We start from the raw sequence: 22,362 nt of genomic DNA, 5'->3' as shown, positions 1-22,362 counted from the left end.
CTGAAGACATCTTCATCATCACCACCATTCGAGAAGTATCAAAACAGTTGCAGTTCAAAACAGTTCTCTAAAAAAACAAAATCAGGTACTATTGCTGCTATTGCTGCTGCTGCTGCTGCTAAGTCGCTTCGGTAGTGTCTGACTCTGTGCGACCCCATGGACGACGGCAGCCCACCAGGCTCCCCTGTCCACGGGATTCTCCAGGCAAGAACACTGGTTTGGGTTGCCATTTCCCTCTCCCGTACCATTGCTATTTATCAAGTAATAGAATCTGGCATGTGATTTTACGATTTAAATTCTACTTTTAGCTTTGAAAATACCATTGCTATTTATCAAGAAATAGGATCTGGCGTGTGATTTTACGAGTTAAATTCTACTTTTAGCTTTGAGGTCACGTATACAAATAAGAAAACGTGTATTCAGGAAGTCAGGTTTTAGTCCCACGCAACGTCTGCTACAGCGAGCACTATGAAGCGGCCAGAAAAGCGTACACACGCACCAGGTAAGAGGAACAATTAAACAGGGAGGTTAAGATCCTGGTGTTGATTCTTCCACGCACAAGCGTAGTCCTGGCCGAGGACGAGGCCCTGGTGAGACCTACAGGAGCTCTGCGGCAGCAGGGGACAAGGGCGACCGAGAGTCCGCCCGGAGCCGGAGCGGGATGCGATCAGGGCAGCCGAGGTCATTGGTCCTGGCCGAAGATAGCCGAGCTAGAAACGTGCAGCTAGAGGGAGAGCAGGAGAACCAGGGCCCAGAGACTGTCCCGGGAGCGCCCCCGCTGGGAGGGGCGGGGCGAGGCGCGCGCGGGCGGCGGGGGCCGGGGCCGCGGGTCTGGGCTCGGGGGCGCGCGCACGCCGCGGGTCGGGGGTCGGGGCGCGCACGCCGCGGGTCTGGGCTCGGGGGTCCGGGGGCGTGCGGCGCGTGTCTGGGCTCGGGGCGCGCGCGGTGCGTGTCTGGGCTCGCGGGTGGGGGAACGCGCGGCGCCGGTCTGAGCTCGGAGAGCGCGCGCACTCCGCGGGTCTGGGCTCGGGGGCGCGCGCGGCGCGGGCCCGCCGAGCTGTGGGACGAGGCCGCGGCGGGACGCGAACGCCGCGGGGGGACCGGGGCGGCGGTGGCTGAGGAGTGGAGACGGGAGGCGGGTCCTCGCTCGCTCGGCTCACGGCTTGGGCGCTGCGGGCTGAGGAGACCAGGCGGCCGAGGCGGCGAAGGGAGGGCGCGCGGCAATCCCCCACCTCACCTGACGGCCGGCGGCGCCCGCGGCCCTCAGCATGCACCGCGAGGCGAGGGCTCCCCTCCCGCCCGTGGGCTGAGGCGGCGCCGGCGGCGGCAGGGAGAGGCGGCATGCGGCTGCCGGGCGCGGCGTAGAGAACGCGGCAGGCGGCGAGTGCCGGCCGCCGGGGGGGGGCTCGCTTCGCCCGGCCGCCGCCGCCTCCCGCCGCCGGGCGCCCGAGCGGAGCGGCGCGGCGGGCTGGGCGCCCCGACATGGCGGCCAGGAGCGCCCCGAGCTGCCACCTGCGGCTCGAGTGGGTGTACGGCTACCGGGGCCACCAGTGCCGCAACAACCTCTACTACACGGCGGCCAAGGAGATCGTGTACTTCGTGGCGGGCGTCGGCGTGGTGTACAGCCCGCGCGAGCACCGGCAGAAGTTCTACCGGGGCCACAGCGACGACATCATCAGGTACGCGGCCCGCTCGGGCAGGGCGCCGCGCCCCAAAGGGGAGGCCCGGGGCCGTCTAGTCCCGACCCTGCCCTCTGGGCACCGGGAAACCGGCCCCCTTTCCCGTCTTCGTACCCCGAGTCTCCCCCTCGGGTCGCTGCGATGGCCCCAAATCGGGGGTCCTCCCTTCTCCCTTCCTCAGATGGGTGCAGTGTACCGAAAGCTGCCCTAGGTTGCATTTTTACCCCTTGAAATCTCGTCGGAGACTGCTTATTAAACGAATTCTTACACTGCCAGAGGGAAGTCCTTTACCTAGTAGAGAACGCAGAAGAGTCCCGTAAGCGCTAGGCTGGTCCCGGGGAGCGCGCCGCGGGTGGCATCCTAGAGGGCACTCGGCTCTTGGCCATAATAACTAGTTGAGGTTTCAGCGCCTGCTGTTATAAGCAGATAGAAATACCGGCAACCTTCCCGCAATTCATCGGACTTTAAAATTTGCACACCTGAAGGCAGTTTGAGGGTAAGGATTGATTCAACCCATCCACACCCCACCCCCCCCGCAATCATTTTAGGTGCTAAACTAATTCTGATTTCCATTTCTCTTGTTTCCTTTTTGGTAAAGCACTCCTAAATAAGTTTACTTTTTTTTTTTTTACTTAAATCACAATTTTGTCTACATTTTAATTCTTCTTTGACCGACGTCTTAAAGTTGGTCCCAGTGCTTGCTTCCATTTCTTTAGTGAGCGGTGTATTTGAAATAGTATTTTCCATCAGTGTCTCAGCAGAACTTTTGTGGCAAATGAAGTTAAGAGCAGCAGAGATTATTTTAGACTGTTGATTATTGTCTCAAGCACAGCATATTTGTCGTTGATAAATAGAGATGTGTTTTAAAACATTTGAGACTGTGTGTGTGTGTTTTTAAGAGATCCTATGATTGGGTTTGATTACTCAGTTTTATCCCCATATCTGTGTTCCACAGAACTTAAACTGTGCAATTAAAACCCATTTGGTATCATGGTTTGATGTTTTGTAGGCAAAACACTCTGGTACTTAAATACCATAAATAAAGATCTGTTTTGCATGTCTGCACATTTATGCGAGAGGGAGGGAGGCCTAGGACAAACAAAAGGTAGGGCAAGATAGAATAAAGAGCAGAAACCGGTTGTGGAATAGGAAATGAGGCAGTGTTTGGGGTTCAGTGTGTGTGTGTGCTTAGTCAGACTCTTTGAGACCCCATGGACTGTAGCCTGCCAGGCTCCACTGTCCGTGGAATTCTCCAGGTAAGAGTACCCGAGTGGGTTGCCATTTCCTTCTCCAGGGGATATTCCCCCATGCAGGGATAGAACCCTGGTCTCCTGCACTGCAGGCAGATTCTTTACCATCTTGTGTGTTACTCACCCCAAGAGTAGAATTTACCCCAGTTCTTTGTCTTTTTCCCTGATCCTTTCCAGTTTCTCTCTTCTTTTCCATGTATTAGGTCTCCGACAGTTCAGGGGATAGTTAAGTTTATCTAGTTGAAACAGCCTTGACTGGAGCCCTCCTCCAGATATTCAGTCTGTCAGGTTCCTTTAGTAGGTCGGGTAGGTAGGTGTGAAGGGTGTTGAGGTGCACTTCTGTTGTTTTTACTCCTTGGTAGTTGAGAGTAATATGGTATGAAGATCTTCTGAAACTAGATACAATTTTTTTTGATGGGGTAAATGATGCTTTGTTTATTCTTCCAGCAGTAATTTGAACCTATATGTCACATGGCTTGAATTTTTAAAATTGTGTTTCAGTAAACTGCAAGGAAGAGATGCTTTTGCTTTCCTTTGGTGTACATAGTTGCATAACCATACATGTAGTGTCTCAAAATGTTTCAAAATGACAGATTAGTCTAATTTTTGCCTTAATTGGATACTTGCTTGTGACTTTATGTAAATGATTCACCCTCAGAATAATTTATAACAGTAAAAAGTTTGCTTGAAAATTGCCATGGCAATTGCATCCTGAAATTGTGGCACAAATTTAATACAGTACTAAGACTATAACTTAGCAATCAAAGAGTTCCGGAAATTTTGTTTCAAGCAATAGTGGTACGCTTGCCTGGAAAATCCATGGACGGAGGAGCCTGGTGGGCTGCAGTCCATGGGGTCGCTGGGGGTCGGACACGACTGAGCGACCTCACTTTCGCTTTTCACTTTCATGCATTGGAGAAGGAAATGGCAACCCACTCCAGTGTTCTTGCCTGGAGAATCCCAGGGATGGGGGAGCCTGGTGGGCTGCTGTCTTTGGGGTCGCACAGAGTCGGACACAACTGAAGTGACCTAGCAGCAGCAGTAGCAAGACTGTACTTAGCAATCAAAGAGTTTTGGAAATTTCGTTTCAAGCAATTAATGATAGAAATCATTCTTGTTTGTGAAAGTTCAACGTTTTCAAATTTGTTTCAATTCAGTGTCTGAAATACAGGTATAGTTACTACTGTAATTTTTCAATTATGTCACAGCAGAAAATGAAATTTTTATAAATGGTACCATGGTGGAAAACAATGTTGCTGTAATGTTACCTTATTAATAAAACGTCATTGCTGTATTGATCATCTGTGTTGTTTCCATATTTGCTTGAAACTTAGGTAAACTTGTTAAATATAACTTAGTCTGAATGTAAGACTGTACCAGAATGAGCAAGTCATTGTCTTTAGGTTTTAAAAATGTAAGTGCCATATTGGTTGGAAAGCCAAAGGTAATGATTATTTGCTTTCCAGTTCTGTCATCTTACTACATCTAGCATTGCCAGCGGTGGTGCCACGTGACTTTATCATTTTGTCTGTGTTAACGTGTAGTTATCTTACTTCTTTTTATTAGATATGTATGTATATAGTGTTCTGTCCTTCAGTTATATTTATTTCAGTATTACTGATTTATATAGAAATTTGTTTCACTGTCAGAATTTTAGTCACTTTTTTTTCTTAATTTGCTTTTTTTTTCTGTGTCCCAAGTTATATTGATAAAATTATCTAGTTATTAAATGTTTGTTACAGGTTTAAGAGTAAGTTATAGACTACTGGCAGTTTTAATATAAAATGCACATCTGTAGCCTGGTCTATATTTTGAAACTTTTGCCAGCTGTCTTCCCAAAGGATACAATAGCTTTTTAAATTAGTTTTTCCAGATACCACCCATCAACACATTTTTGACAAGTTTGTATTTGAAGTAGTGGATGTTACTGATAGTTCTCAAAACATGTATCACCACTGAAGACCATTAATGGAATGTAGTTAACTCGGTGCATTTTGGTACTACTTTCTTTTTTCTTTAGACAAAATGAAAGGTAGAGCAGCTGGTGAATTGTGGCAGGTGGTGCTCTTAGGAAAAAGTACTGATCAGGCTTCACCATAGTCTAGTGAAAGTGGTTTCTAACCACTCTGTACTCATAGTATGAAAATTTCATTTATTCAACACAAGTCAGAATTATTGTTGGAAAAGTGTTTTGGAATGTGTGATGTTTCCATGGTGGATCAGTGTTTTTTGTGTTTATGGGTTGAGGGTACCAACTTTCTAAGGTCTGGCGGGAATTACCACAAGCCTACTTGTTGTCTACTTAATGTTTCCAGATATATGGTCAGTATTTCCCAAACCTGACTGATCAGCAGAACCATTTAAGGAGCTTTTTGCCATTTTTTAGCCTTTTCATGACATGTACTAAGGCACCCCACTCCAGTACTCTTGCTTGGAAAATCCCATGGATGGAGGAGCCTGGTGGGCTGCAGTCCATGGGGTCGCTAAGAGTCAGACACGACTGAGTGACTTCACTTTCACTTTTCACTTTCATGCATTGCAGAAGGAAATGGCACCCCACTCCAGTGTTCTTGTCTGGAGAATCCCAGGGACAGCAGGGCCTGCTGGGCTGCCGTCTATGGGGTCTCACAGAGTCGGACACGACTGAAGCGACTTAGCAGCAGCAGCAGAATCCTCTAGAGCTGGATCCCAGAAATTTGTTTTTCACACAGTGCCCCCAGATGATTCTGTTTAGGAAGCACATTGCCAGTCTGTATCCCAAAACATGCATGTGTAGAAGTAGTAAATAAGCAGTTTGAAAAATGGGTAGAACTCCTTCCTTCAAACTTGATTCCAGAATTTTCTTAAGCATTGTGTAATATTCAGAAGCTGTACTTCAGAAAGTATTAAGCAACATACAGATTTAGTAAAATGTCCCCATGTTTAAGTAACTAGAATTGGTGGTCTTAACTTTCACAGACTATATAATAATTTTTTTCTGTAAGATTTCATTTTGTGTGTTTGGATATCAAAATATTTATGGTTGTTTTTCAAATGCTGCATAGTTTAAGAGGTAAAATTAGCATGTTTTCAGGCAAAGGTTGGAATTATATAGAATAATAATTCAAACTATCATAAATGTACCTTAAGTGTATATTATTAGGGTAAAAGAGAAATTTTAGATTTGTATTATAATTGTTTCCCTTTTTATTTTATGATGTCTAATATATAGATAACTAATAAAATATATTTTGGATATAAATTAAGGAAAACATATGGTAAATAAATCCTTAGAAACTATTAAGAAATAAGAATAGTTCCTTAGAAACCATCAGCTTACTGTTCCTTCAAGGCTTTTCACTCATCCAAGAAATATTTATTGAACTCCTTCTTTGTGCAAGGGTCTCAGCCTGAAGGTCTTAGGAGTTAAACCCTGTCAGTCAAGTGTAAGATTCCTGTGTGTACCAGAGATAGCATTAGTGTATCTGGGATATGGTATATGCAGGCGTATAACAGTTCCAGGGATGTGTCCCAGTGAGTGGAACACCTAAGCAGGCTGGGTCTTGAAGGACAACAGAGAGGCAGAGTCATCAGGGGAAGTGAGCGAAGGCATAGCATTCTGAAAAGAGGTGGCGTCGTATGCAGTGGTTCATGTTAAGAGAAAATAACTGAAAAAGTCATCTGCCCTCACTGTCTTCAGCTCTTTTTCTCCCATTCAGTGTTGGCTCTATTTTATTTCATCATTGCAGCTCTTGTCAAGGTCACCAGTGACCTCCACAGTGCTCATCCAGAGGTCAGTTCTCTCTTCTCATCGTTTTTGATTTATCATCGTCATTTGCCACAGTTGGTTATACCCATGTTCTAAAGACACTTTCTTAAGTGGTGTCTGGGACACATATTGGTGTAAAAATAGGTATTTCTTACTTTACTTAGTCTTTCAGCAGATATTTATTGAGCACCTATTCGTATTTGCCAGTGGCTGTTTTTAGCACTAGAATTACAGCAGTGAACCAAACAAGTGAAATTCCCAACCTTCATTGACACTTTATGTACTGGGGGGAGATAATAACCAAGGTAAATTTCACATTTATGCACATTGAATTATGTATTTGGTATGTACATATATATTATTTTGTATATATAGTGGGGTGTGTGTGTGTGTATATATATATATAATATGTAAGGGCTAGGGGAAAAAAGCAGGAAAGTGAGACACAGACTATTGGAAAGAGTTTAGGTAGAAGTTTGGGTAGGGGAGCCAGGAAGGCCTCCTTAAAATATAAGTGTAACGCTTGAGTGGAGCCGTGGAGGTGAGGGACTGTGCCAGCTGGCTGTCTGGAGGGAATGGCATTGCAGGCAAAGGGACGTCACGTTTAAAGGCCTGAAGTGGAATGCCTCGTGTGTTTGAGGGGCAGTAGGAAAGTTACAGTGGCTGGAGTGCAGTGAATTCCCACAGAGATGAGCACAGAGATGAGGTCTGATGAAGAAGTGGTGGGACAGATTGTTTAGGACTTTGTGGGCTATTGAGAAGATTTTTTTGCCTTCCTATCTGAGGGAGATTAGAGGCCATTGGAACAATTTAATCAAATTAGTGACCTACTTTGAGTTAATGGTTTGACAAAGTCACTCTGGATCCTGTGTTGATGACAGACGGAGGGAGAGGTGAAAGATGGAAGCAGACAGACCACTTAGGAGACTTAGAAGAGATGTTTGTGGCTTGGGCCAAAGCGGTCATGACAGGAGCGCTGAGAAACCACTGGATAGACTTTGAAGACAGAGGCAGCGTGATTTACTGGTGGACCAGGTGTAAATTGTGACAGAAAAGATGTCACGAGATGGTTGCAGCTTGGGGCCAGAACACCTGAGAATGGAGTTGCCCGTTAGTAAATTAGCAAAAGCTGTGGGGAGGGCAGACTTTCTGCTTTGGGAGAAACGGACGATCATGAGCTGTTTTAGATACTAATAGACAACCAACCAAGTGGGCTTGTACATTAGGCCAATGGAGCATACATATCTATAATCCAGGGAAGCAGTCTGCGGTGGGTTAAATTTGAGTGTTATCAGCATGTAGGTAGTATTTAAAGCCATAACCCTGGATAAGATCACCGAGGGAGTGAATATAAAGAATCTGAACAATGAATTCCTGTGGCCCTCCAACATTTAAATATTCAGAAGATGAAAAAGAACTGACAAAACAGTAGCCAGAGAGACAGGAGAAAAACCAAGAGAGTGTAGAGTCAAGGAAATCAAGTTAAAAATAGTGTTTCAGGGAGAAGGAAGTGACCAGCTGTATCAAGTCAGATGAGTAGCACTTCACCTTAGTGGAGATGTTAGCTGTTTTGCAATAATCACATTGTGATCATGACTGTCGAGGAGACTGTGTACGGATGTTTATATGATCAGGGGAACAGAGGGAGCAGAAAGAAGTCATCAGAATGAGTCATGTCATCACAGGTGTACAGAACTGGCCTCCTTCAGGGTCTTTCCAGCAGCTTCTGGTTTGGTTGATTATTTTTAAAATGGCACATGGCTGGTAGCTCTAGATACTTGCTGTTCAAAGATGTAGTCCTTAGACCATCAGTTTCAGCATTACCTAGGAGCTCATTAAAAAAGCAGATCTCAAACCCCAGGCCTGCTGAATTAGACTCTGAATTTTAACAGCATTCTCAGGTAGTGTTATGGGTTTGAAATATTAAAATTGTGGGTTTTGATATTAAAGTTTGAAAAGCATACTCTAGACCAGTGGTTTTCAGTGCTGGCCTTTAACCAACACATTAGCATTACCTGGAAGCCTGTTAGAAATGCAGATTGTCAAACTTCATCCCAGACCTGATCAGAAACTCTAGATGTGGGGCCCAACAGTCCACTTGAGTTACCTCCATGTGATACTGATGTATTCTGAAGTTTGAAAAACATTGCTCTAGATTCTTGATTTTCAATCCTGACTGCATACTAGAATCACTTGGAGAGTTAAAGCAAAGTAAAACCACCAGTGCCTGAGTCTCATCCCTAGAAATTCCAGTTTAATTTATTTATGATGGGTCTCAGGTATAATTTCTTTGTTGCTGTTTGCGTCTGTCTTTAAGCTTCCTAGATGATTCCAGTAAGCAGCCAGGGTTGAAAACCACTGCTCTAGATATAGAAGTAATCCATGGTGGTGGGCTGGGAAGTCAAACTCAAAAAACTCCAGGCCCACCCGAATTTATTCATTTACTATTATACAAGATCCATTGGGTGAGGAAATGGCAGCCCACTCCAGTATTCTTGTCTGGGAAATCCCATGGACAGAGGAGCCAGCCCAAGGGGTTGCAAAGTGTTGGACACGACTTAGCAACTAAACAATAACAACAAATTATATCACAGTATTGATCATTTGCCAAGTATTAAGACCTCTTTAAAAAGTCTGGGCCTATTGCCCAAGGCATATTTGGAGTTGTTTTTTTTTTTTTCCCATCAAGAAAAGCAGTGATTAGTAGTAGGGTTTTCCATTAATGGATCTGCCCGGTGTCATCAGTGGCTGAAAACATGAAAAGACAGATATCTTGCATTGTCAGTCCAGAAAAATGCTAACAAACTGGGGACCCGGAAGGTTCACTTAATGGGCAAAATCACGTGCATCCTGGACAGCACCAAGTGAGGTGTGACCCAGTAGTTGATTTCAACAGACTGGCGGATCAGCTGCAGTCAGTTTGGCTCAGTGGTTTGGACCATGAAAAGCCCAAGAGTGTCTGTAAATAAATTTCCATTTTGGAGCCAGAGTCTGCCAGTCAGAAATAGACCAAATATCCAATATGCTAGTATTGAAGAGGCATATAAATGATCTCACCCTCACCCTGTGAAATTCTAAAGTGGACAAAATTCACAAGGATAGTTGCTGCAGCACCCTAGATTCACTCCGGGAGAGGGCACAGTAGCTAGGACACTGTGTTTTGTAAAGCTTGAGACCACAGATTGCCACAAACCAAGCATGAAGCAGCCACTGACAGCTGACTGACTGCTGTGCAGGCCAAGTGTCTGCCTTTGTGATCAGTGTTCTTCGACAGCAGAGGGCTGGAAGGAGCTATACCGGGCCAGTGTAAACAAGCTGCCTTGCTGCAGTGGTATCTGTTCTAATTATAAGGTGGCACATGGTTTCACTATATTGGCCAAAGACTGCAAGAACTTATATGAAAGCCTTAACAGCTCCTGGATTTCCTGTCTGCGGTATCACCCTCTGTTGGCTAATGTAATGTAAAAATGGATTGGATTGTTAAAAGATCAAGTGAAATACAGTGCCCACCTTAAAACACCGGTATGCTTATATCCATCTAAATTAGTAAGCTTGGCAAAAAAATACTAAAAAGTTCTTGGAATGAGAGGAGAGGCAATGGGACTGAAGCTAGACACTGCACCTTGGATCTAGCTGTTCTTGAGGCCACAGACGGGCTGAATTCATCATAACACCACTAAATTGTGTATATTTTTTCTTTTGGGATGGGTGGCTCATAATGCTGGATTGGGAAATAAGTAGTTGTGATTGTAGGAGGTGTTAACTCAGATTTCACTCTAAGAGTATCTTGTTCTTCACAATCAAGGAGAGATAACGGAGTTTACTTTAATACCCAGCTTGGGGAGTACACCGATAAAGCAAAGTGGTTGGATGTGAGGTGAGAATTCTGGATTATATCGTTGCCAAATTATGGATGGTATTCAGCCTCTTATTGGAGCCCAAACAAGGAAGAGGTCATGGTCATGGATCCTGGAATCATGGAATGTGTGGCAGAATAGGAGCACCTAATTGAACTTAAAGGGCCAGAAATAAATTTTTGGTATGAGAAGTGTACATAGCCTATTCCCCAGATCAGTTAGAAGAGCTGGGATACACAGTTGCCATTGATCCTCTTGTTGAGGAATCCTGCCACTCTTTCTGTTGCCGGGAATCATGTACCTATTTTACCTTCCAACCAAAAAGGACATTAATTCTCTTTTTTTTCATTACTTTGAAAGGACTTTCTTTCTTGGTCAGGAATACAGTACTAGACACTGCCTTTGCTGTGAATGAATTACGTATTCATTTCAGTTTCTGGCATGTAATGACAATTGCCACAGGCAGTTACACCTAAGAATGTTGCAATTTTTACTTTTGTTAGGTTAGTGTAAAAGTAATTGCAGTTTTGCATTGTTGGAATTTGCTACTTGTTATTGGAATATGTTCTTAAATGCGGTTGTGGTATACATCATTTTAATGTGAATTTCTCACTTAAATTTTTTTTGCTACTGACTTATTACTTGCTGTTTATTTTATATATATTTTAGACTATGGAAATGATATTAGACAAAAAGCAAATTCAGGTGATTTTCTTATTTGAGTTCAAAATGGGTTGTAAAGTAGTAGAGACAACTTGTAACATTAACAGTGCATTTGGCTCAGGAACTCCTAATGAACATTCAAGAAGTGGTGGTTCAAGAAGTTTTGCAAATGGGATGAGAACCTTGAAGATGAAGAGTGTAGTGGCTGGCCATCAGAAGTTGACAGTGACCAATTGAGAGCCATCATCGAAGCTGCTCCCCTTACAACTACCCCACAAGTTGCCCCAAGAACTCAACATTGACCATTCAACGGTCATTCAGCATTTGAAGCAAATTGGAAAGGTGATAAAGCTCTGTAAGTGGGTGCCTCATGAATTGACCAAAAATAAAAAAAATCAGCATTTTAAAGTATCGTTCTCTCTTATTCTATGCAACAACAGTGAACTATTTCTCAATCAGATTGTGACATGCGATGAAAAGTGGATTTTATATGACAACTGGTGATAACCAGCTTAGTGGTTGGACCAAGAGGAGGCTCCAAAGCATTTCCCAAAGCCAAACTTGCGCCAAAAGAAGGTCATGGTCACTGTTTGGTGGTCTGTTGCCCAACTGATCCACTAAAGCTTTCTGAATCCCGGTGAAACCGTAACATCTGAGAAGTATGCTCAGCAAATCACTGAGATGCACTGAAAACCACGGTGCCTAAAGCTGGCCTTGGTCAACAGGAGAGGCCAGTTCTTCTCCACAGCAACACCCCACCACACACTGCCCAGCCAGCGCTTCAAAAATGGAATGAATTGGGCTACGAAATTTTGCCTTATCCACTGTATTCACCTGACCTCTTGCCAACCAACTACCATTTCTTCAAGCACCTGGACAACTTTTTACAGGGAAAACACTTCCACCACCAGCAGGAGGCAGAAAATGCTTTCCAAGAGTTCGTTGAATCCTGAAGCATGAGTTTTTACACCGTAGGAATAAACTTATTTCTCATTGGCAAAAAAAATGTTGATTTTAATGGTTCCTATTTTGATTAAGATGTGTTTGAGCCTAATTATAATGATTATAATTCCGAAACCACAATTATGTTTGCACCAACCTAATAGTATGATATTGCTTGTGGTATTGTTTAAATTAGCCACAAGATGATGGCCCTATCTTTACAGATACTAAGATTGATTGGGGGCAGGGCACAATTGACAACTGGGGGTGGAAAGTGGAAGGCTATGTTAAGTGTTAAAAGATAGGTGATAACTAATTACAGAATCCATAGACTGGTCATCATTACTTGGTTGCCCTGTGACTTTTCTAATAATAATTATTAGTTCAGTTCAGTTCAGTTCAGTTGCTCAGTCATATCCGACTCTTTGCGACCCCATGAACTGCAGCACGCCAGGCCTCCCTGTCCATCACCAACTCCCGGAGTTCAGCCAGACTCACGTCCATTGAGTTGGTGATGCCATCCAGCCATCTCATCCTCTGTCGTCCGCTTCTCCTCCTGCCCCCAATCCTTCCCAGCATCAGAGTCTTTTCCAATGAGTCAACTCTTCGCATGAGGTGGCCAGAGTACTGGAGTTTCAGCTTTATCATCATTCCTTCCAAAGAACACCCAGGGCTGATCTCCTTTAGGATGGACTGATTGGATCTCCTTGCAGTCCAAGGGACTCTCAAGAGTCTTCTCTAACACCACAGTTCAAAAGCATCAATTCTTTGGCGCTCAGCTTTCTTCACAGTCCAACTCTCACATCCATACATGACCACAGGAAAAACCATAGCCTTGACTAGGTGGACCTTTGTTGGCAAAGTAGTGTCTCTGCTTTTGAACATGCTATCTAGGTTGGTCATAACTTTCCTTCCAAGGAGTAAGTGTCTTTTAATTTCGTGGCTGCAGTCACCATCCGCAGTGATTTTGGAGCCCCCAAAAATAAAGTCTGACACTGTTTCCACTGTTTCCCCATCTATTTCCCATGGAGTGATGGGACCGGATGCCATGATCTTCGTTTTCTGAATGTTGAGCTTTAAGCCAATTTTTTCACTCTCCACTTTCACTTCCATCAAGAGGCTTTTGAGTTCCTCTTCACTTTCTGCCATAAGGGTGGTGTCATCTGCATATCTGAGGTTATTAATATTTCTCCCGGCAATCTTGATTCCAGTTTGTGTTTCTTCCAGTCCAGCGTTTCTCGTGATGTACTCTGCATAGAAGTTAAATAAACAGGGTGACAATGTACAGCCTTGATGAACTCCTTTTCCTATTTGGAACCAGTCTGTTGTTCCATGTCCAGTTCTAACTGTTGCTTCCTGACCTGCATACAAATTTCTCAAGAGGCAGATCATTATGTTTTAAAAATTGTTAATACCTATTTATAAAAGAACATTGAAAAGTATGGAAAAAGAAAAATATTTACCCACAATCTTATATCTAGAGATATTACTACTTTGTTTCATTTATTTTTATTGTTTTTAATTTATGGCTGTGCTGAGTTGTCGTTGCTGTATGGGCTTTTTCTCTAGTGTGGCGAGCAGGGGCTGCTCTCTGACTGCACTGTGCAGGCTCCTCTCTGCAGTGGCTTCTCTTGCTGCAGAGCGCAGGCTCTAGGGTGCTCGGGCTTCAGTAGTCGCAGCTCCTGGGCTCTAGAGCACAGGCTCAGTAGTTGTGGCACACAACTATTAGTTGCTCGGCAGCATGTGAGATTTTTCCAGTTCAGGGATCGAACTCATGTCTCCTGCATTGGCAGGAGGATCCTTTACCACTGAGTCACCAGGGAAGATCCTACTATTGTGTTTTAGATTATTTCCTTTGAAGTCTTTATAAGGTATGTAACATAAGACTTTAAGCCTTCACTATTTATCTATTTTTTAAAAATAATTTTATTTATTTGGGGGGTTCCTTGGTGGCTCAGATGGTAAAGAATCTGCCTGCAATGCAGGAGACCTGACTTCAGTTCCTGGGCTGGGAAGATCTCCCGCAGAAGGGAATGAGTACCCACTCCAGGATTCTTGCCTGGAGAATCCCATGGACAGAGGAGCCTGGTGGGCTCCTCCCTAGTCCACAGGGTCACAAAGAGCTGGACACTGAGTGGCTGATCAGTGACAAATGTTGTATTATCTGGTTGTACCAAGTTTATTTACCCATTTACCTATTGAAGGACTTCTTGGTTACATCCACGTTTTGGCGATAACGAGTAAAGCTGTAAACATCCACGTGCAGGTTTCTGTGTGGACGTAAGTTTTCACTCCTTTGGATAAATCCCAAGGAGTACAGTTGCTGCATTGTTTGGGAAGGTGATGTTTAGTTTTGTAAGAAACTGGCAAACTCTCCTCCAAGTGACTGTTCTGTTTTTGCTCTCTCACCAGCAGTGTGTGAGAGCCCCTGTCACTCGACACCCTTGTCAGCATTTGGAGGTGTCGGTGTTCCTGATTTGGCCATTCTAATAGGCATGTAGTGGAGTCTTAGAGTTTTGATTTGCATTTTCCTAGTGACGTATGATATGGAGCAAGTTTTCATAAGCCGTGTATCTTCTTTGATGAGGAGTGTGTTAAGGTTTTTGCCCTACTTTTTAATTGGGTGTTCTTATGGCTGAGTTTTCAGTTCCTTGTATATTTTGAATGTTGTTGTCCAGTCGCTCAGTCGTGTCCGATTCTTTGCGACCTCGTGGACGGCAGCACGCCAGGCCTCCCCTGTCCATCACCAACTCCAGAGCTTGCTCAAACTCATGTCTGTCGAGTCAGTGATGCCATCCAACCATCTCATCCTCTGTTGCACCCTTCTCTTCCTGCCCTCACTCTTTCGCAGCATCAGGGTCTTCTCCAGTGAATCAACTTTTCACATCAGGTGGCCAAAGTAATGGAGCTTCAGCATCAGTCCTTCCAGTGAATATTCATGGTTGATTTCCTTTAGGATTGACTGGTTTGATATCCTTGCAGTCCAGGAGACTCTCAAGAGTCTTCTCCAGCACCACAGTTCAAAAACATTGATTCTTTGGTGCTCAGCCTTCTTTATGGTCCAACTCCCACATCCATACATGACTACTGGAAAAACCATAGATTTGACTAGACGGACCTTTGTTGGCAAAGTAATGTCTCTGCTTTTTAATATGCTGTCTAGCTTTGTCATAGCTTTTCTTCCAAGGAGCAAGCGTCTTTGAATTTCATGGCTGCAGTCACCATCTGCAGTGATTTTCAATTCAGTTCAGTCACTCAGTCATGCCTGACTCTTTGTGACCCCATGGACTGCAGCACACCAGGCTTCCCTGTCCATCACCAACTCCTAAAGCTTGCTCAAACTCATGTCCATTGAGTTGGTGATGCCATCCAACCATCTTATCCTCTGTCATCCCCTTCTCCTGCCTTCAGTCTATCCCAGCATCAGGGTCTTTTCCAATGAGTCCATTATTCGCAGCAGGTGGCCAAAGTATTGGAGTTTCAACTTCAACATTAATCCTTCCAATGAATATTCTGGACTGATTTCCTTTAGGGCAGACTAGTTGGATCTCCTTGTAGTCCAAAGGACTCTCAAGAGTCTTCTCCAACACCACAGCTCAAAAGCATCAATTCTTCAGCAGTGATTTTGGAGCCCCCAAAATAAAATCTGTCATTGTTTCTCCATCTGTTTTCTGTGAAGTGATGGGACCAGATGCCATGATCTTCATTTTTTGAATGTTGAGTTTTAAGCCAGCCTTTTCACTCTCCTCTTTAATCAAGACGCTCTTTAGTTCCTCTTTGCTTTCTGCCATAGGGTGGTATCATCTGCATATCTGAAGTTATTGATATTTCTCTTGGCAGTCTTGATTCCAGCTTGGGCTTCATCCAGCCCGGCATTTTGCATGATGTACTCTGCATAGAAGTTAAATAAGCAGGGTGACAATATACGTTCTTGACGTACTCCTTTCCCAATTTGGAATCAGTCTGTTGTTCCATGTCCAGTTCTAACTGTTGCTTCTTGACCTGCATACAGATTTCTCAGGAGGCAGGTAAGGTGGTCTGATGTTCCCATCTCTTTAAGAATTTTCCAGTTTGTTGTGATCCACACAGTCAAAAAGGCTTTAGCATAGTCAGTGAAGCAGAAGCAGATGTTTTTCTGGAACTCTTCTACAAATATTCCGTCCCATGTTCTCCCAGTCTCTGGCTTGCCTTCTAGTGCTCTTGCTATTGTCTTCCACAGGGCAGAATTTTTTATTTTTATTTTAATGAAGTCCAGCTTGCTTTCTTTCATGGATCCTGTGTTTAATGTTGTATCTAAAAAGGCATCACCATGCCCAAGGTCATCTAGATTTTCTCCTACGTTGTCTTCCAGGAATTTTGTAGTTTTACGTCTGGGTCTGTGATTCACTTTGAGTTAATGTGTCTGGACTCTTTTTCACGTGCAGACGCCCGGTTGTCCCAGCGCTGTTTGTTCAGGGCGTCTGTCTGTGCTCCGGTGTAGTGCCTTGACTCGTTCGTCAAAAGTCAGTTGAGTATATTTATGGGGGTCTATTTCCGGGTCTCTGTTCTCTTCCATTGGTATATTTGTCTACTCTTTTGCGAATGCCATATTGTCTTTTTTTCTCTTCCAATTTTATTCAGTTTTATTTATCTCATAAGTGTAAGTTTGTACCTTTTGATCATCTTAATCCAATTCCCCATTCCATCCCCTGCCTCTGATACCTGACCTCTTTTTCTGTGAGTTTGATATTTGAAGTATAATTGACCTACAACACTATGTTAGTTCTTGTTACACAACGTAGTGATTCAGTATTTCTAAACATTTCAAAACGATCGCCGTGGTAAGTCTAGTTAAGATATGTCACCATACAAGATGCTACGTAGTTAGGGACTGTGTTCTCCACACTGTACATAGCCTTCTCTGTGTGTGTGAGTGTGTATTTAAGTTACTGATATCTTAAGTTCAAACTCTCTTTACCAATCCTTCAGCACCTGCACCACGTTTACTGTTTTTAGCATCGTGTTTTACATCTTTGTGTTTCGTGTGTCCCTTAACTGCGTATTGTGTACATACATGATCCCGTGACTTTTGCCCACCAACCTCCTCGCTGTGGTGCCTTTACTAATTTTACTGTATGTTTGTCTTCACTAGTGAGGTTTTTCCCTTTCATAATTTTCATGTTTCTATTTCTGGCCTTTTCTTTTTCACTTAGAAATGTCCCTTTAGCGTTTCTTATAAAGCTGGTTTAGTGGTGCTAAACTCTTTTAGTTTTTGCTTGTCTTTAAAACTTTTGATCTCTACATAAAATCTGAACACAAGCTTTACCAGGTCATAAAGCTTTACCTACTTGGTTATAGGTTTATCCCTTTCATCACTTAAAATGTATCATGCCACTCCCTCCTGGCCTGCAGTTTCTACTGAAAGGTCCTTTGTGGGAGTTCCCTTGTACATAACTTGCTACTTTCCCTTGCTGCATTTAACATTCTCTCTCTCTAATTTTTATGTCTTGGTGTGGTCCTCTTTGGGTTGATCCTGTTGGGGACTTCCTGTGCTTCCTGGACCTGGATGTCTATATCCTTCCTCAGGTTAGGGAGGTTTCCAGCTGTTGTGTCTTCAAGTATGTTCTCTGCTCTCTCTCTCTCTCTCTCTTTTTCTGGGACCCCTATAATTTGAATGTTAATATGCTTGATGTTGTATCACAGGTCTCTTAAGCTGTCCTCATTTTTTTTTTATTCTTTCTTTTGTTCAGCTTGAGTAATTTCCATTACTTGTCTTCCAGTTCACTAATCTGTTCCTCTGTACCATTTAATATACTGTTGATTCCTTGTAGTGTATTTTCCATTTCAGTTCCTGTGTTCTTCATCTCTGTTTGGTTTTTCTTTATCTTTCTAAACTTTCTATGAGAAACTTCTGTTCATCCAATCTTCTCCCAAATTCTCTGAACACTTCTACAGTCGTTACCTAGAACTCTCTATAGTGTAGCTTGCCTATTTCCCTTCACTCAGTTCTTCTTTGTCCCAACAGCACAGCCCCACTCGGTCATCAGAACTCTGGGGGTGCCCGCTACATGGGCTGTGTGGGTCCTACTGTTACGAGCATCTGATAGATATGGCTGGCCCACGTTCCAGTCAGTTGCCAGGCACTGACTTGCGTGGAGGATGCTGGCTACTGGTGGGCAGGGTTGAACAGCAAGGCTGCTGACTGTCCTGGAGCTAGTGCTGGCCCATTGGTGGTTTGCGCTGGTTTCTGGAGTGGGTGGTTGCGGTGCTGGGGTGTTCCAGATATACTGGCCTGCAGGTGGGTGGGGCCAGTCCCAGCATAGCTAGAGTCTGGGGTGTCCCAAAAGTGGTGTTGGCCAATAGTGAGACTGGCTAGATCCCGGGGCATCTGGCTAAGCGGCCCAGGGTGTGTTGGAGTTGTTATCAGCCAGCTAGCAGGCAGGGTTGGGTCCTGGGGTCTCTAGCTGCAAGGCCAGGGGGTTCCAAGCTGGTGTTTGCCTGCTGGTGGGTGAGGCAGAGGCCTCAGGGATTCTAGGGCTAATGCTTGTTCCCTGCTGGGCAGAGCTGGGGGTCCCAGAGTTGGTGTTTCTCCTCACTGGTAGTGGGGAGGGAAATTTACATACGAGGCATGTCTTGGGCAGCTGCGTGACAAGGAGATCTCTGTACACCTGCCCGCTAGAATCTCAAGCATTTATATAGCGACCTTAACAGGGTATGGAGTCTCTAGTTGCCTGGGTTCAGTTCTTAGGTCAGTTGGTGGTCATGTCTTCTCAGTAACCTCCTCCAACATTCAGATAAGTTGGGAAGAACTGACATCTTTTTTTTACCCTAATAACTGTCATCTTGATAGTACTGAGTCTTCCTATCCATGAATATAGAATATCTATTTTTTATAGTTCTTGATTTCATTCATCAGAGTTTTGTGGGTTTCCTCATATAGATTTTGTATCTATTTTGTTAGATATATGCCTAAATATTTCTGTTTGGGGTGTTAATATAATGGTATTGCATTTTCAATTTCAGATTCCACTTGTTTACTGTCAGTATTAGGATAACAATTAATTTTGTATGTTAACTTTGTATCCTGCAGCCTTACTATAGTCATGTATTAGTTCCAGGAATTTTTTTTTTTTTTTTTGCTGATTTTTTTTTAAATTTTCTACATAGGTGATTGTGTCATCTATGAACAAAGACAGTTTTATGTCTTCCTTCCCAATCTATATACCTTTTATTTCCTTTTCTTGTATTATTGCATTAGCAAGGCCTTCCAGTATATTATTTGAAAAGGAGTGGTGAAGGGGGACATTGATGACTTGGACCTGATCTTTGTGGGAAAGCTTAGAATTTCTCACCATGAAATACGATGTTAGCTGTGAGTTTTTGTAGATACTCTTTATAAGGTTGACACAAAGTTCTTCTGTATTCCTAGTTTCCTGAGAGTTTTTATCATGAATAAGTATACTTATAGTGTAAGTATGCTTACAGTATAAGGTTTTATAAGGAATAGTGTTTGTCTATGCCTTTTCTGCATCTATTGATATGGTCATATGATTTTGCTTTTTTAGTCCATTGGCATGGTGGACCCATCAGTTGATTTTCTAATGATATTAATACCTCAGATAGTATTCCACATAGTTGTGGTGTATAATTCTTTTTATACTCCTTTAGATTTGATTTGCTAAGCAAGTTACATTTGACCTGAAGCATGAATTATTTGAATGAAGCAAGATTTGGAAGATCATTCTAGAGACAAAGACCTTTGAGGGCATAATAAGTTTGGCCTTTTCAACAGACAGAAAGGCCAGTGTGTCTGAAATGTGGTGAACAAAAGGGAGAATTGTAGAAGTTGAGGTTTGAGAAGTAGGTGAAGGTATGTATTGTAGAGCCTTGTAAGTGCCGTAATAAATAGTTTGGATTTTATTCTGATTGTAATAGGAAGCTGTTGGGGGATTTTAACTAGGTGAAATTTATATTGTTTTAAAAGATCACTCTGGTTATGTTAAGAAAACCCTGAAGGGATGCAATGGAGGAAGAAGGGCAGGTGGCTCAGATTCAGGTTGAGGCAGAGAAGATGGGGGTGATGATAGGGTCATTGGATAGGCTAACAGAATGTGTGTGATAAATTTGAAAGGGAAAGGGGTGAGGGTTAAATTTAGCTTCTTGGTCTGAGCAACTGAGTGGCCAGTGATGTCGTATACTAGGGTGGGGAATTAAGGAGGGAAAAGTTCTGGATGTGTTAAATGTGAGTTGCCCACAACACATCTTTTCCTCCTGGCTGGAGATACAATTTGGGTGTCAATCACAGTATATGTGATTTTAAAACTTGGTTGGAAAAATTTAATGTTATTAATTCTGATGCTCACAAAATTGATATATACATTTAATGCAACTCCACTAAACATTGTAGCAGATTTTCTGTGAGGTATCAGAATTAGATATAAAGTTATTTAAAATTTTATATGAAAGAATAAATCTATAGGAATAGACAAGCTGAGTTAAAAAATAAAAAAGATATAATAAAAGAATAGTGAGGGGGAGGAGTGTTAATAGATACTGCTGCTGCTGCTGCTAAGTCACTTCAGTCGTGTCCGACTCAGTGTGACCCCATAGACGGCAGCCCACCAGGCTCCCCCGTCCCCGGGATTCTCCAGACAAGAACACTGGAGTGGGTTGCCGTACTAGAACATACTAAAAGAATCACTCTAATAAATAGAATATGATTTTTCATGGGAATAGACAAAAAGTTCTGTGGGACATAATTGAGAATACAGATACAGGTATGACATAGAAATTTAATATATATTTAATATCTAAAAGAAATCATATACTTAACAAATGATGCTAGCTCAACTAGAATAAAATTGGGATAAAACTGAATTGAATTCTTTCTTATGCCACATATAAAAATAAATTCCTGATGGATTAAAGACATGAGTGAAAACAGTATTCCCTCTCAGTATCTCTTCAGTCAACGACTTAACCATGCTGCTACTGCTGCTGCTAAGTCACTTCAGTTGTGTCCGACTCTGTGTGTCCCCATAGACGGCAGCCCACTAGGCTCCTCTGTCCCTGGGATTCTCCAGGCAAGAATACTGGAGTGGGTTGCCATTTCCTTCTCCAGTGCATGAAAGTGAAAAGTGAAAGTGAAGTCGCTCAGTCGTGTCCGACTCTTAGTGACACCATGGACTGTGGCCCACCAGGTTCCTCTATCCATGGGATTTTCCAGGCAAGAGCACTGGAGTGGGGTGCCATCGCCTTCTCCGAGATGGCCCTTCAAATATTATACCACTTTTGTCATAAATGGACTAACAGAGATAATACTTCAACATTATGGCATCAGCAGAACACCATTTACTTGACACACTAGTTTTCAGTCAGAGAGGGCATGATGTATAATAGATTTGAATCGTGCATCTTATTTGGATGAACCCAAATATTTGCCTTGCATACACCCATCACAGAAGGATGGAGTATTTTCTACATATTTTCAATCTCATACACATGTATTATTTACACATTTTGAAATGTTCTAATTTCTTTTTATGTTTATCTAAAGGTGCTTTCCGGAGAAGGCAATGGCACCCCACTCCAGTACTCTTGCCTGGAAAATCCCATGGATGGAGGAGCCTGGTAGGCTGCAGTCCATGGGGTCGCTAAGAGTCGGGCACTACTGAGTGACTTCACTTTGACTTTTCACTTTCATGCATTGGAGAAGGAAATGGCAACCCACTCCAGTGCTCTTGCCTGGAGAATCCCAGGGACGGGGGAGCCTGGTGGGCTGCCGTCTGTGGGGTTGCACAGAGTCGGACACGACTGAAGCGACTTAGCGGCAGCAAAGGTGCTTTCTGGGCAATTTGTGGGTGTTTTTAACTTTTTTTTTGGAGTGTAGTTGATGAACAGTGTTGTGTTAGTCTCAGGTGTACAGTGAAGTGACTCAGTTGATGGGTTGGCCAAAAAGTTCAATGCATAGGAAACCCCAGACAGCTTTTTGGCCAACCCAATATATACATACGTGTGTATCCATTCTTTTTCAAAAATTCTTTTCCCATTTAGGTTGTTACAAATATTGAGCAGAGTTCCCTGTGTAGGGCCTTGCTGGTTATCCATTTAAAATATGTGTACAATCCCAAACTCCCTACCTATCCTTTCTTTCCACCCTTCCCCCTGGTTACCATGAGTTCATTCTCTAAGTCTCTGACTCTGTTTCTTTTCTGTAAATAAGTTCATTTGTATAATTTCTTTTT

General features: G+C 43.3%; 1 protein-coding gene across 11 annotated transcripts in view; it reads left to right on the top strand.

Annotated features, from left to right (window-relative positions):
- Positions 1–1,418: 1,418 nt before the first annotated feature.
- Positions 1,419–22,362, top strand: part of EML5 (EMAP like 5) — a 159,899-nt gene continuing 138,955 nt past the window's right edge. For 7 of the 11 annotated variants that reach the window (XM_061429644.1, XM_061429643.1, XM_061429646.1 and 4 more), the window contains exon 1: positions 1,421–1,679. In XM_061429644.1, coding sequence (XP_061285628.1) covers positions 1,483–1,679 — 197 coding nt within the window. In that variant the 5' untranslated portion in view covers positions 1,421–1,482. Of the gene's footprint in view, positions 1,680–22,362 lie in introns of all 11 variants that reach the window. The other 4 variants (XM_061429645.1, XM_061429651.1, XR_009738865.1 and 1 more) reach the window with 2 other exon arrangements.

The sequence above is a fragment of the Bos javanicus genome, chromosome 10 (assembly GCF_032452875.1).
Source record: "Bos javanicus breed banteng chromosome 10, ARS-OSU_banteng_1.0, whole genome shotgun sequence".
Taxonomy (NCBI): domain Eukaryota; kingdom Metazoa; phylum Chordata; class Mammalia; order Artiodactyla; family Bovidae; genus Bos; species Bos javanicus.
Note: the sequence above shows the minus strand (reverse complement) of the source record. Positions and strands in the feature narration are given on the sequence as shown.